The sequence below is a fragment of the Drosophila elegans genome, unplaced genomic scaffold (genome assembly GCF_018152505.1).
Source record: "Drosophila elegans isolate 14027-0461.03 unplaced genomic scaffold, ASM1815250v1 contig_208, whole genome shotgun sequence".
Lineage (NCBI taxonomy): Eukaryota > Metazoa > Arthropoda > Insecta > Diptera > Drosophilidae > Drosophila > Drosophila elegans.
Genome location: NW_024545578.1, coordinates 26,745,272 through 26,759,015, shown reverse-complemented (window position 1 = coordinate 26,759,015; position 13,744 = coordinate 26,745,272). Strand labels below are relative to the sequence as shown.

Genomic DNA, 13,744 nt, shown 5'->3' with positions numbered 1-13,744 from the left:
AAACCTTTCGTATCATCTTTCAAAGTAAATGGTGGATGTGGTGCTATGGAGGCTCGGCCATTAGCATGCATCGCACACTAGGCCATCACACAGTGGTTCGGCTTGCATGGAGCCGCGGCCATTAATAATTCTAGTTGTTATATCGTTATGAAATTTTTAGAAAGTTTCAAGAAAAAAACTATAAAAGCATCATACAAAAAATTGACATACACCACGACTATATCATATATCCCATAGCAACGGTCGGTTTCAGTTTTAATGACTTTGTTATTTTCGGTTTAAAACTTTTTAATTTTATAAATATTAATAAGCTTTAAATAATTTTTTATTCTTTCCCGAATAATTTCCGGATAATTAACTGTAAATTATGGATAAAAATAGGGTTTAAATTTTAAAAGTTATACTGCTAACTTAATGCGCATCCATTACTAGAATCATAAAAAAAATATTGATAAAGCTCCAATAAAATTTTTCCGACAGCTGTGAAAGTTTTATTCTTTATATGTACCTAGTTTACTTTCCGACGAAAAAAATGCAGAACAAATCAGCACGTAACCATTAGTTTTGTAAAATTTAAATCAGTTTTTATTTAAATTTAACAGTTTAAGTTAAGTCAAAATTTTATAACAACTATCTTGACATATTAACTAATTTTTAATTTTTATTTCATAGCCTTTAAAACATTTAAGAGTGTCTAAAAACTTTCCGTTAGATCCTACATGAACAATTCAAATAAAAACATACTCATAATTTTATAAGCACAATCTGTACAGACCTTTCAGCATCCAATGCTATCGGTAATAATATTTGTAGTATACAATGTGGATACAATGGTTTTATATTTAGTTATAGATTTTCACAAAATAATAACTGGTCGATTACGCCTTGAAAAAGGTGTTGCTAAAACGCCTTTTAAATGTTTGCCATCTCAATTACTTTAAAGTAGGCCACACATTTTCACATTATAACGACACAATGCACAATAAAACAATATCCCGACATTTTTTATTATCAAATTTATAATATATATAAAAATTTGACGATACACTTCGATTACAAATCTGTGTTACATCATTAAAGGTAAAATATTGTTACCGAAGCCGCGATGTGCTTATCAAACCAATGAATTGTCTTTTGAAACTGGACGAAGAAATATCTTGGAATCCTCCCCATTCTGTTCCATCCCTGCACATGGAAAGAAGAGACTGGAATATACATTTCCTCCCCCAAATATTTAGTACATACTGTTGTATTTTGTGAATAGTTCAAATCATTTTAAAATATCATAAAGTATTAATCTAGTTCAATTTAAACATGTGATTAAAATTGTTGTAAATCTAATATGTACATATATACATATGATGTAAACAAAGAGAAAATGGTGCTTTTTCTGTGTTTGGCCGCTTAGATATGGCGGTATATTCACTTGCAGCCTAAAGAAAAAAATTATCAATATAAACTATTAAACTATTAAACTGAAATGCATTAGGTTAATTACTTTTTTAGTAATGTTTGGTCTTCAAAACTTTTACATTTATCTAGAGAATGATTTTTATATGGTTGAGGTAAAACTAAGCGCATGCGCTCTAACAAAAATTATAAACTAGAACTGTGAGAATCTATGTAACTTTAAAAAAAATCGTAATTTAATTTCAATCTAAATTAGTATACCCATGCAACGACATTTCAGACCAACAAAGTATCATATATATTCTTGATTAATATTAGAGATGGGCATGGGCTGTGTATTTTTTCGTGTCACATCTTGCCACGAGGGCGGCCCGCTGCTTGCGTTAAAAAATATGTTTTGTTCATGAGCGAGAGTGTTCGTTCACCTCAGAATTTTTCAGGAAAAAACACAACACCAGAAGTTATTATCGTTAGAATCTTACGAAATGAGAAACCTTTTCGAAGCAAACCATAAAACTTTCGAGTTTCCGCTCATTCTTTCGATCGTTTCTATTATTGTCCGAATTGATTCAAATGAAAACAGTAATTTTAAAATAGCATAAATTGAAAAACAGTTGTAATTTTAATAAAGTTAAATGATATAGTCGCCCGATTCGGCTCGTTCCGACTTATATACTACCTGCAAAAAAAGCAAGTTTCATGCAGATACATACATAACTTAAAAACTGGGGAACTAGTTTTCGTAGAAACGGGCGGACAGAAAATCGGATATATAATCTCCTCATCAAGAATATATATACATTGTCTTTTTTACTCGTTGCTAACTTTTAACTAATATTGTATTACCTCCTGCATGTTTTAAATAAAATGTTATCTTAAAGTGAAAGCGTAAATTGTATTCGTTAAAAGTATGTTGCAGGTTTTATTACTCGTTTCCGAGCTTATATAGTTTACTTTAATAAATATAATATACATACATACATACATATGGGCAATTCCAGGGTTTCGGACGCGACATCCTGACAACTTTAACATTTATTAAAACTCAGACACAGAAACAACTATATGGATACTGCTTGAGATTTTTTTGCCAATAAGTTCACGGTCACACTGCCTTTTAATCGTTAAATTCAATCTTTATGGTTTTGTGTTTTCAAGTGTTACCTTTAAATGGTAAAAAAATAGTTCGTTTACATTTAGGTCTCGCTTTATTTTCCGTTTTGTCGTCAACTCCAATGAGTGAGCAAAATCATAATTAAATCATAATAAACATATTAAAACTTGAATAAAATTAACTTGTATTGTATGTTATTGTTTTATTAAGTAGAACAAAGTTTTGGGTTTGACTTTTGTTCTCTTTCTCCAAAGTATCGGGTAATGCTTTCAATACAGTGGAAGCTTCTCTACCGGCGCCCGAAAATGTTATGAATCGCTCAAATGTGTATTTCCACAGGGATCCATTCACCTCCCACCATCCGTTGAAGGGATTGTCCATAAGGTTGTGCCGCTCCAAAAACTTCCCAGTTAGTCCGCCGTTAAAACTTAACGGACTTTGATGGACTAATTTATGCGATAGTTAACCGATGTTTCTGCGGTGCAAACCTTTGTCCACTCAGTCCATTCCTGAAAAACCGTTGGGATTTTTGAAAAAAGTGAAACTCAGGTTTCCACAGAGCACATCCACCCTCCAAATTTAGCTGATCTTAACAGCTGAAGCTCATCAAAACATAAACAAAGATGGTAGACCCGATGACTCTTTTATGTTTTTACGAACCACAGCTGTTTAGATCAGCTGAAATCGGAAGGGCATTATGCCCACATTTTTAACAAATGTGAAACTCCGCTTTCGACAGAGCACATCCACCTTCCGAGTTCACCTGATCTGAACAGCTGTGGCTCGGCAAAACGTAAACAAAGTCAACAGGGCAACCATCATTGCATATGTTTTCTTGAGCCGTTTTGATCAGCTGAAATCGGAAGGTGATTATGCTCTGTTGAAATCGGAGTTTCACCCATTTAAAAATCTTAACGGGTTTTCAGGGATGGACTGAATTGGAACAGGACTGCACCGCAAGAACATCGTCAAAGTCCGGCAAAACCTTATGGGCCATTCATACAACGGAGAAGGTTCTGTGGTTCTCCAGTCCACTGACTCGATTTTAACAAAACTTATAACAAATGATCATGCTGAAAAGTACAATTAAGGAATGTAGTTGTTAAATTGAAAAACTTCCTTTTTAAACTTGTGCCTTTTTTATATTTAGCATCAAAGCATTGCCAGTTGTCATAAATAAGTGTTGGAAGTCGTAACATGCTCTTATCCATGTATAGTCACTATTAAGTTATTTGGGAGGAATTCTTTATAACCTGCCCGAGGCATATATGTAATTTATTTAATTTTTGAGACATCCCTCGTTTTGATTAACTTCAACATCTGCGAAAGAAGTAGTAATTAACTAAAGTTAGCGTTAAAAATTTTCCTAATTCATAAAAACAATTTATTTCTGAGATATCTATTTGATTCACGGACTTGTAATTAATGTATAAATAGGTCAAAAATTGGCCCTTCTAATGAGAATACGTGCATGTTGGCAAACCTACTATGCACGACGTATTAATAAAAATAGATGTTAGCGTCGAGAATGGTGCGCTTTAAAGGGTTAATATCTCGGATGTTGAAGTTCTCAGCAGGCGTGGCTAGTGTTTCCACGTGGAAAAACGGCACGTTTGAAAACACTTAAATTAAAGGGTTTGAAAAGCCTTTAATAAATCGCCCTTTCTAATGAGAATACGTGCATGTTGGCACAACCTTTATTAAATAAACCAAAAGTTAGCGTCGAAAATTTTTTTATTTGGTTAATGTCAAGGGTGGAATTTCGCATTGTTATTCGTGACTTGGTACCCAGTGGTTCTGATCTAAACACCTTCTTTTTTTTAACTTTTGTTACGCAATATTCTCAAAAACTAAACGAAACGTTCTTCAGAATATCACCAATCTGCCTTTGTACCGTACTTATTGGCACAACCTCAACAAGGGGAGCCCTTTGTAACTTAATTTTGCCCACCCGTTTTGAATGAAAAATGTCAGAGGTTGACACTCTGTTAGGCGATTATTTCTGTCGGTTTTATTGATGAAACTTTCTGAAAAGAAGCTTGAATTAACGCTCAATAGTGTGGTTTAGCGTGCATATTGGCACAACCTCTGTGTAGGGAGCAGTTGGCCAAATTGTGGAGATTTTTCATATACATAATTTAAATACTTGCAGACTTCTAATATTTTTAAATTACATATATATCGTTAGATATTTCATTTATTTATATTTTTGCACCTACAATTTTATAATAACGTGCCTAAGTAACGAGATATATAAAAAAAAAACACCCTTGTGTTCCAATTTCCATTGTTCCCCAATCGTTCCTAGCTCACCGACGCTATGTTGACGCACATATTTTTAAATACAATTTTTCTCATTAATGTATCGGTCCCGGTAGTATTTTATCGAATGGTATTTTTCCCCAATTCCGTTTAGTATTTTTACTATCGGGTTTTGGGTGCTATCAACGTTTGTCTTGCTCGCAATTACGTAAATTTTAAAAAAAAAGAGCAATGAATGAGGCCAACAATGTAGTGTCATAAGCCGATTATGATAGCTCATATTCATCTCTACCAATGGTAAAAAAATACATGAATTTCAGACATAAAAACACAAAGAACTGCGAATTGTTATGGAGTTTTTGCGCATTTTTTTTCTGTATACTTAGAAAAATGTTCAGAAGTTTTTATTTTTTAAGGAATAAATTTGGGTTGCGACATATTGCTATTAAACAAAAAATTGAAATAAAAAATTTTCCCGAAATGATTCAGAGATATATTTTGTTTTGTTAAAATTCATCCTGTAAAGTTTGGCGACAATATTTCAACAATAAGCCAGTTATTATAAGTTATCAGACAGATAATATCTGAACTTCTCTACGGCAGTTAGTTTCTGGAATTTGGTAAGAGTGGTTAAGTAAATGCATAATGCATACTAGCCAAAATATTGAACATCTTTCTTCAATGAATAAGTCAGTGTTTTTTAAAACAATAATAGATTCTAAAGTAGTACAAATTTCGCTGTGGTTCGGACCTTAAACCATTGAATTCTCACTGCGTCTGACGACAAACCCATGATTTCAGGCCAATTTTAATTTCCATTAGTTTCATAATATTAAGAATGGGATAAAAGCCTTCATTAAAAATACAGACTGTAAAATAATTTGCAATTCCAATTGTTTGGTATCCAGAATTTATATGGCTGGATCGACTTGTTAGTGACTTGTTGTTATTTTGAGTTTCGCAACGCAAACAACGTTTTAATAAAGAATCCTCCGACAAGCTCTCATAAATAGGCTTCAAAACATGTAAAACCTTATCAGTTAGAGGTGAATCCTCGTAGGAAAAGTCATCCAGAGTTCCTTCAGCCGCTGCTTTCTGCCACTTGCACCTCATGTCATGTTAATTGATCTTAAAAACAAGACATGTCTGTAAGTGTAGGCCACTTGAAATGCCTAATATTAACGCTTAAGATTTGTCCCACATGCTCAGGCAAACAGATGCAGTATCTGCTTAGGCCATAGTTAAAACTAGAATAAGAATCTTGGAAACTATATTTGAAAAAGTAAAACATTTTAAATTTAGATCTCAATGAAGAAGCGTATTTCATTTAGTTGTCATCCCAAACATTTTGGTCTTTGGGCAACTCTGCAGTATTCCCCCACCAGTGGTAAGAGACTCAGTGCTAAGACCAGCATCTTAAATATTAAAAAGTAAATGCGCTTGCTAAAGGTAGCTAAAAACAATTGACTCTTGTTTTCCCCCACCAGTGGTAAGAAACAGAGTATAAATTTAAAAAAAAAAAAGCAAAAGGATAAAAAAGAATCTTTTCTGTATTTTAAAACTCAAAAAATAATACATTTTTTGTAAAACGGTAGACGAGAAATCAACAAGTTTTAAATAAAAACAAATTTTGCCATCGGTCAATTATATTTTCTGTGGCAATTTCAAGGCCAGAAACATAGAAAAAGTGCTTTCAAAAAATTAGCGTATTTGAATTTGAATGGACGCAAACTTCGGCAAGCCGAAGTTCGTAAATATTCTTGAAAACTTTAAAATTATTATTTGCTTGCGTATATGTTTAAAAACATTGAAGCTATGATGATTTGCAGCTCAATTATTCGATAGTTCTTATGACAGCTATAATTTAATACAACTGAAAGTGTTGTTGCATTTTCAGTTGAAGCCGTCTGGAAAATACTAAAACGAACCGATACGTCAGCAGGTCCCGCTATCGATAAGATTCGGTGGTGACACCGACTATTGATAGCGGGAGAGGATCTAGCTATTTAAATTTAGCCCGGTTCGCTCGTTAACTGGGTTAAATAGCCTTCAATACGTTCGCTGACCCATCTTGAGAGAGCGGGAGGGAAAATGGCGAACGACTTTGGTGTAGGTCAGGGTTTTGCTTTAGTTGCTGCAATAAGTCGCAGTAGAACAGTCGTGGAAAAATAAGTTCATAAGTGCATTATTAGTGTTTAGATAAATTAAAGTGAGTGGTTATTTATTTGCTATAAACTTATAAATAACAGTGTTTTTTTTAAAAAAATTAAAGCCACCGGGGACCCTATCTAAAGGGCCCCGGAAATTTAAGGGATTCGGGAATACTCACCTGGCGGACCTAACCTGGTCGTGAGGACCACGTCGGCCACCAGCGTCAGCAGCTCCAGCAACTGCCTCCGAGACGGCCACATACGGAGATTCCCTCGGTGAGTTCGTTCCGGGAACGAATGCCCGCGCTGACCACTTGGTCATCTCCAAGTCCACCGACGCACTGCCTCCGGCCCCTCTTACGCAGATGCTGCGCTATCCTCCGGAGTCCGCACGGAGGGACTCGCGCCTATTTTCGCCGCTAGCGATTCTTCTCTTCTGGCTGCAGCTTCAACCACATCCGACGTTGAACTCTGCAATTAATAAGTTTAGTAATTAAGTTTGTGATATCATACAGTTAAGATTGTCAAGTACTCACTGTGAAATCTAATCTTAAATTAGAAGCTTAATTCCGAACCCTAGCCGCGCGTCCAACTACGTCTAAATTGGGTCCCGAAATTTAATGAGTTGTGGGATTTATTTAGCGTACTTACCTTTTCAGCACGTCCCTTCTTTTCCCTTGGAGCTCCTCAGGATTAGGCGACCCGGTTGGCAAACGCCTCCAATTTAGTGCCGTGCGGCGATTTTTGCCTGACACTTGTAGTATTAAGCGTCTAAAAATTTCACTTCGGTTGTTGTCACTTTGACCGCTTTTCATCTGGGCGACGGTCTGAGATCGGCCTTGAGTGTTTCTAACGAAAAGAGTAGATTATTAGTAGGCATCAATAATGAATGTATTTATTTATTAATCTTGCCCAAAATTAAATGTGAACAAGCTACCGAGATGTTTGTGTTTACCTTGGGCGGGGAGATGAGCCGATCCTAATCCACCAGGAATAGACTCCGGTCTGCCGGAGATGGGGCGTGCCTCCTACATCCTTTTTGGGGCACCCAAGGTTGGGTGGGTGCGTTGTGGCAAGGACATCGAAGCCACCAATTTCGTCCAATTGTCAAAGTTTTGATGTAAATCTAACTTTGTTTTGTTTTGATTTGTGGAGCAGCAGCTCGGAGAAGGAGTTGGCGATTACGTCCACGCGATGCAGCAGTTAGCGGCCCGTCTGAAAAGGCCACTGCAGAGCGACAGCTGGTAAAGATTATTAAAAAGGGCTTGAGGGAGAGCATCGCAAGGTTTGTCTACGCGATGGATGTGCTCACGGTGGATGAACTGCGGGAAGAGTGCTGCGAGGTGGAGCGCAGTTTTGGACGACGTGGACGGACCACGTACACACAGCCGATGCGGTATACTCTGACGGAGAAGGCCAAGGTTAGCGAGGCGATTGGCCCAGATCCTGGTGAGGATCCTCCGTGGCACGAGGTGGACGAAGTGCGGGCGAAACTTTAGAATCCGCTCCGAGCCGGCTGCTGGAATTGCGGAGCCGTGGATCACGGGTTCCGTGACTGCGCAGCAGCCGAACGCAGACTTTTCTGCTCCGTGTCTCCCAAATGTCCGGATTGTGCGGAAAACGGTCGGCTGGGCGATCCGAGGGCGGAGAGGATGCGTCCAGACAGGAGTTCCGCAGAGAAGAAGAGTTGGTAGAGTTAAATAAATGTTTACCTTCTAAGAATAGCAATAAGTCTAATTTACAATACTTACCTTATGCGGAGAGGATGCGTCGGTACCTAGATATCAGGAACAGGATCTTCTCAGAGCACCAGTTAGGCGGGATGCGTATGGTGTCTCGCAAGGTGCAGAAGGCCAGGGACCGATTTCGCAAACGTCGGAACTGCCGACGCGAAGCAGTGGCCGTCATGAAGCGGAGTTTATCGCGAGATCCCAGACCGTTCGCCGCAGTCCGAGTCCTGACCAAGCAACTGACGGGGTTGTTGGACACTGGAGCGAGTGTTAGTCTGCTTGGTAAAGGTGGCAGAGAGCTGGTCGAGGCATTGGATGTGCCCGTCCAGAAGTACTTATCCGCAGTCCGTACGGCCTCCGGAGAGGATCGGTCAATTATAGGAAGGGTTAAGTTACCGGTGGAATACCGAGGTCGGACAGAGTACATTCTCTTCTACTTGTGTCCTTACCTGGAGCAGCCAGCTTATTTTGGAGTGGACTTTTGGCAAGCATTCGGACTGGCCCCAGCAATTATAGGCCACATCGATCCCGAAGGCGTGAAGAAGGCCGAAGAATTACACGCCAGGGAGATGGAGCACTACGCTGAGGTCGAGAATGACGATGAGGAGAAAACCGATCCCGAGTCCTGGACGCTTTCCAAAGCCGAGGAACAAGAGCTGGAGGAGATCAAGCAGCAGTTCTTGACCTTCGAGAGGAATGGATTGGGTACTACCTGTCTGGAGAAGCACACTATTGAACTGATGGACGGAGCCAAAGTGTTCAAGGATCGACCCTATCCGATGTATCCCGCGAAGCAGAAGGTGGTCGAGGACGAGGTCGACAAGATGCTAGCGCTCGGAGTCATCGAGGAGAGCAAAAACCCCTGGAGCAACCGCACCACCGTAGTAACAAGATCTGGAAAACACCGGTTCTGCTTAGACGCACGTAAGCTTAATGAGGTGACCATCAAGGATGCTTACCCGTTGCCCAGCATTGACGGCATCCTGTCCAGAATCGACCAAACGTACTACATTTCCAGCGTGGATTTGAAGTTGGCAGATTGAGTTGGACACGAGCAGCAAGGAATACACAGCCTTTACGGTTCCTGGTCGGCCTCTTTACCAGTTCCGTGTGATGCCTTTCGGACTCTGTTACGCATCACAGAGACTGGTGAGACTCATGGACCGAGTAATTCCAGCTGAAATCCGCTCGAATGTGTTCGTCTACTTGGATGACCTGCTAATACTAGCGCCTGACATGAGAACGTACTTGAAGTATCTTCGCCGAGTCGCTGAATGCCTGAAAGAAGCAGGGTTAACCATTGGTCTGAGCAAGTCGAAGTTTTGCTTCAAGTCTTTGACCTACCTCGGCTTCATAGTGGGTGGAGGACGTCTGCGGATGGATCCAGGGCGTGTAGCAGCTATTAGGCGGATGCCTGAGCCAAGGACCATGAAGGAAGTGAGAGCCTTTCTTGGAACCGCGGGTTGGTACCGTCGGTTCATAAAGAACTTCGCGACGTTGGCAGCCCTGCTCACGAAATCCTTGAAGAAGACGGGGAATAAGAAGTTTTCCTTGAGTCCAGAAGCACAGCTGGCAGTAGAGTCCTTGAAGATGTCCCTTACTACTGTGCCAGTGCTGGTACATGCGGACTTCAAGCGCCACTTGTTCATCCAGTGCGATGCATCCCAGATCGGAGTCGGTGCAGTGTTGTTCCAGCGGGATGAAGACGACCAGGAGCAACCCATAGCGTTCTTCTCGGCCAAGATGAATTGTCACCAAGTCCATTACACCGTCACCGAAAAAGAATGCCTCGCAGCCCTGCTGGCCATTCGAAAGTTCCGTCCGTATGTGGAAGGAATGCCGTTCACGTGCATCACGGCTCATGCCAGCTTGAAGTGGCTCATGTCCATGAAAGACCTTTCGGGTCGGCTGGCTCGGTGGTCATTGCAACTCCAGGGATATGACTTCAACACCGAACACAGGAAAGGAAGCGAGAACGTCGTGGCAGATACCCTTTGGCGTTGTGTTGAAGAGCTAACGGTGGACCCGTCAGAGTTGCTCGGCTTCGAGACCACTGAGTTTGCTGGAGAAGAGTACACGGAGTTGTTACAAGAAGTGGAAAAAAACTTGGCCAACCTACCGGACTTGAGGATAGTGGACGGTTTCATCTTCAAGAGAGTCTCTTCGGCAAATCTGGATGACGAGGTGGAAGGCTTCGAATGGAAGTTGTGGATTCCCCAGAGTCTGACATACAGCATAATTGAGCGTGCACATTCGGGTCAACGGCAGCTCATGGCGGAATGGGAAAAACTCTGGAAAACCTACGGCGGCAGTTTTACTGGCCTGGCATGGCACTGCAAGTACGGGAGTCCATACGCAGGTGTGAAATGTGCAAGGAGACGAAGTCCCCGAATTTCCGGATGCAAGTTGGTATCGGTGAGAGAGTCCAGACTGAGCAGCCATTTCAGAAGCTGTACATCGATTTCCTGGGGAAGTATCCGAGGTCGAAGAAGGGACAGGCCTACATCTTCATTGTGGTGGATCACTTCTCCAAATACACATTTCTGAAAGCCATGCAAGAGGCATCGGCCTCAAATGTAGTGGAGTTCCTCATTCATGAGGTTTTCTACAAGTTTGGGGTTCCAGAAATTGTGCATTCGGACAACGGCCGCCAGTTTACGTCCAAGATCTTCGAGGAGGCGATGGAAAGCTTTGGCATCACGCACATCAAAACGCCAGTGCACTCTCCGCAAAGCAACACAGCGGAAAGGGTAAACCAAAGCGTTTTGGCGGCGATCCGAAGCTACTTAGAAGAAGACCATCGAGAATGGGACGCGTATCTTCCGGAGATGGAGGTGGCCCTCCGCAACGCGGTCCATTCAACAACTGGAGAAACTCCGTTCTTCACAGTATTCGGACGACACATGTTCCTGAACGGAGCCAGCTACAAGTTGGCAAGGAAGTTGAAGTCGCTGTGTGATCATGAAATGTCTGGGATGAGAACAGCTGATAAACTCCAACTGATCCATGACAAGGTGCAGAAGAACATCGAGTGTGCATACGATCGGAGTCGTCTGCGGTACGACAAAAGGGCTCGTACTTTCCTTGCGAAGCCAGGTCAGGAAGTGTATCGCCGCAACTTTGCCCCCAGCGATTTCAAAAAGGCCTTCAATGCAAAGTTTGCTCGGAAGTTCCTGAAAGCTCGGGTGGTCAAGACAGTCGGCAATAATGCGTACGAGCTTGAAGATCTTCAAGGACGACCGATCGGAGTGTACCATGCCAAGGACATTAAGTTGTGATCTGGAAAGAGGAATAACAAAGTACACGGGCTCAGAATCGGCATGTGTCTACTTCCCGTAAAGCGTGGGCCCCGGAATTGCATCTTGGTATCGAGGTCGGTTGAATCCGAATAGTCCAAATACAAATGCTCCCAAGTATTCCTGCGCTTGTCTAAAACTTTGTGTTAGCGTCTCTCGGAATTCAGGGTGGTGTTGCATTTTCAGTTGAAGCCGTCTGGAAAATACTAAAACGAACCGATACGTCAGCAGGTTCCGCTATCGATAAGATTCGGTGGTGACACCGACTATTGATAGCGGGAGAGGATCTAGCTCTTTAAATTTAGCCCGGTTCGCTCGTTAACTGGGTTAAATAGCCTTGAATACGTTCGCTGACCCATCTTGAGAGAGCGGGAGGGAAAATGGCGAACGACTTTGGTGTAGGTCAGGGATTTGCTTTAGTTGCTGCAATAAGTCGCAGTAGAACAGTCGTGGAAAAATAAGTTCATAAGTGCATTATTAGTGTTTAGATAAATTAAAGTGAGTGGGTGTTTATTTGCAATAAACTTATAAATAACAGTGTTTTTTTTTAAATATTAAAGCCACCGGGGACCCTATCTAAAGGGCCCCGGAAATTTAAGGGATTCGGGAATACTCACCTGGCTGACCTAACCTGGTCGTGAGGACCACGTCGGCCACCAGCGTCAGCAGCTCCAGCAACTGCCTCCGAGACGGCCACATACGGAGATTCCCTCTGTGAGTTTGTTCCGGGAACGAATGCCCGCGCTGACCACTTGGTCATCTCCAAGTCCACCGACGCACTGGAGCAATTGGCTCCGTGCGGACTCGCGCCTGTTTTCGCCGCTAGCGATTCTTCTCTTCTGGCTGCAGCTTCAACCACATCCGACGTTGAACTCTGCAATAAATAAGTTTAGTAATTAATTTTGTGATATCATACAGTCATGATTGTCAAGTACTCACTGTGAAATCTAATCTAAAATCAGAGGCTTAATTCCGAACCCTAGCCGCGCGTCCAACTACGTCTAAATTGGGTCCCGAAATTTAATGACTTGTGGGATTTATTTAGCGTACTTACCTTTTCAGCACGTCCCTTCTTTTCCCTTGGAGCTCCTCAGGATTAGGCGACCCGGTTGGCAAACGCCTCCAATTTAGTGCCGTGCGGCGATTTTTGCCTGACACTTGTAGTATTAAGCGTCTAAAAATTTCACTTCGGTTGTTGTCACTTTGACCGCTTTTCATCTGGGCGACGGCCTGAGATCGGCCTAGAGTGTTTCTAACGAAAAGAGTAGATTATTAGTAGGCATCAATAATGAATGTATTTATTTATTAATCTTGCCCAAAATTAAATGTGAACAAGCTACCGAGATGTTTGTGTTTATCTTGGGCGGGGAGATGAGCCGATCCTAATCCACCAGGAATAGACTCCGGTCTGCCGGAGATGGGGCGTGCCTCCTACATCCTTTTTGGGGCACCCAAGGTTGGGTGGGTGCGTTGTGGCAAGGACATCGAAGCCACCAATTTCGTCCAATTGTCAAAGTTTTGATGTAAATATAACTTTGTTTTGTTTTGATTTGTGGAGCAGCAGCTCGGAGAAGGAGTTGGCGATTACGTCTACGCGATGCAGCAGTTAGCGGCCCGTCTGAAAAGGCCACTGCAGAGCGACAGCTGGTAAAGATTATTAAAAAGGGCTTGAGGGAGAGCATCGCAAGGTTTGTCTACGCGATGGATGTGCTCACGGTGGATGAACTGGGGGAAGAGTGCTGCGAGGTGGAGCGCAGTTTTAGACGACGTGGACGGACCACG

General features: G+C 41.6%; 2 protein-coding genes and 2 long non-coding RNA genes across 11 annotated transcripts in view; 2 read left to right on the top strand and 2 right to left on the bottom strand.

Annotated features, from left to right (window-relative positions):
• Window positions 1–2,673, bottom strand: part of LOC108150545 (acetylcholine receptor subunit alpha-like) — a 688,503-nt gene extending 685,830 nt beyond the window's left edge. For 2 of the 6 annotated variants that reach the window (XR_005977287.1, XM_041708510.1), the window contains exon 1: window positions 2,396–2,673. Coding sequence is in view for 3 of the 6 variants with exons in the window: in XM_041708510.1 (XP_041564444.1) it covers window positions 2,396–2,445 (50 nt within the window). In the remaining 3 variants the exon portion in view is untranslated. Of the gene's footprint in view, window positions 1–775; window positions 2,007–2,395 lie in introns of those variants that run through there. The other 4 variants (XM_041708513.1, XM_041708509.1, XM_041708511.1 and 1 more) reach the window with 4 other exon arrangements.
• A 2,284-nt stretch (window positions 2,674–4,957) lies between these two features.
• Window positions 4,958–7,876, top strand: LOC108134582. 2 transcript variants are annotated; one of them, XR_001773823.1, is made up of 2 exons: window positions 4,958–5,083; window positions 7,059–7,876. It is a non-coding gene; the product is annotated as an uncharacterized LOC108134582 (long non-coding RNA). The 2 variants fall into 2 exon arrangements; XR_001773824.2 differs by having other exon boundaries at window positions 4,958–6,995.
• On the bottom strand, window positions 7,723–9,093 carry LOC121467131. Of its 2 annotated transcripts, none has more exons than XM_041708437.1 (2): window positions 7,892–9,093; window positions 7,723–7,785 (listed from the first exon to the last, which is right to left on the bottom strand). In XM_041708437.1, exon 1 carries the CDS (start codon window positions 9,091–9,093, stop codon window positions 8,689–8,691), a length of 405 nt encoding a protein of 134 aa, XP_041564371.1. In that variant the 3' UTR covers window positions 7,723–7,785; window positions 7,892–8,688. The 2 variants fall into 2 exon arrangements, with proteins under 2 accessions (XP_041564371.1, XP_041564370.1); XM_041708436.1 differs by having other exon boundaries at window positions 7,748–7,774.
• Window positions 9,094–12,311: 3,218 nt separating this feature from the next.
• LOC121467132 lies at window positions 12,312–13,305 on the top strand. Its single transcript, XR_005977279.1, has 2 exons — window positions 12,312–12,460; window positions 12,523–13,305. It is a non-coding gene; the product is annotated as an uncharacterized LOC121467132 (long non-coding RNA).
• The last annotated feature ends 439 nt before the right edge of the window (window positions 13,306–13,744 follow it).

What these genes read in the sequence shown, in the direction of transcription:
- LOC121467131 (XM_041708437.1), bottom strand. Translation starts at nt 9,093, where the DNA reads ATGTACTCTGTCCGACCTCGGTATTCCACCGGTAACTTAACCCTTCCT.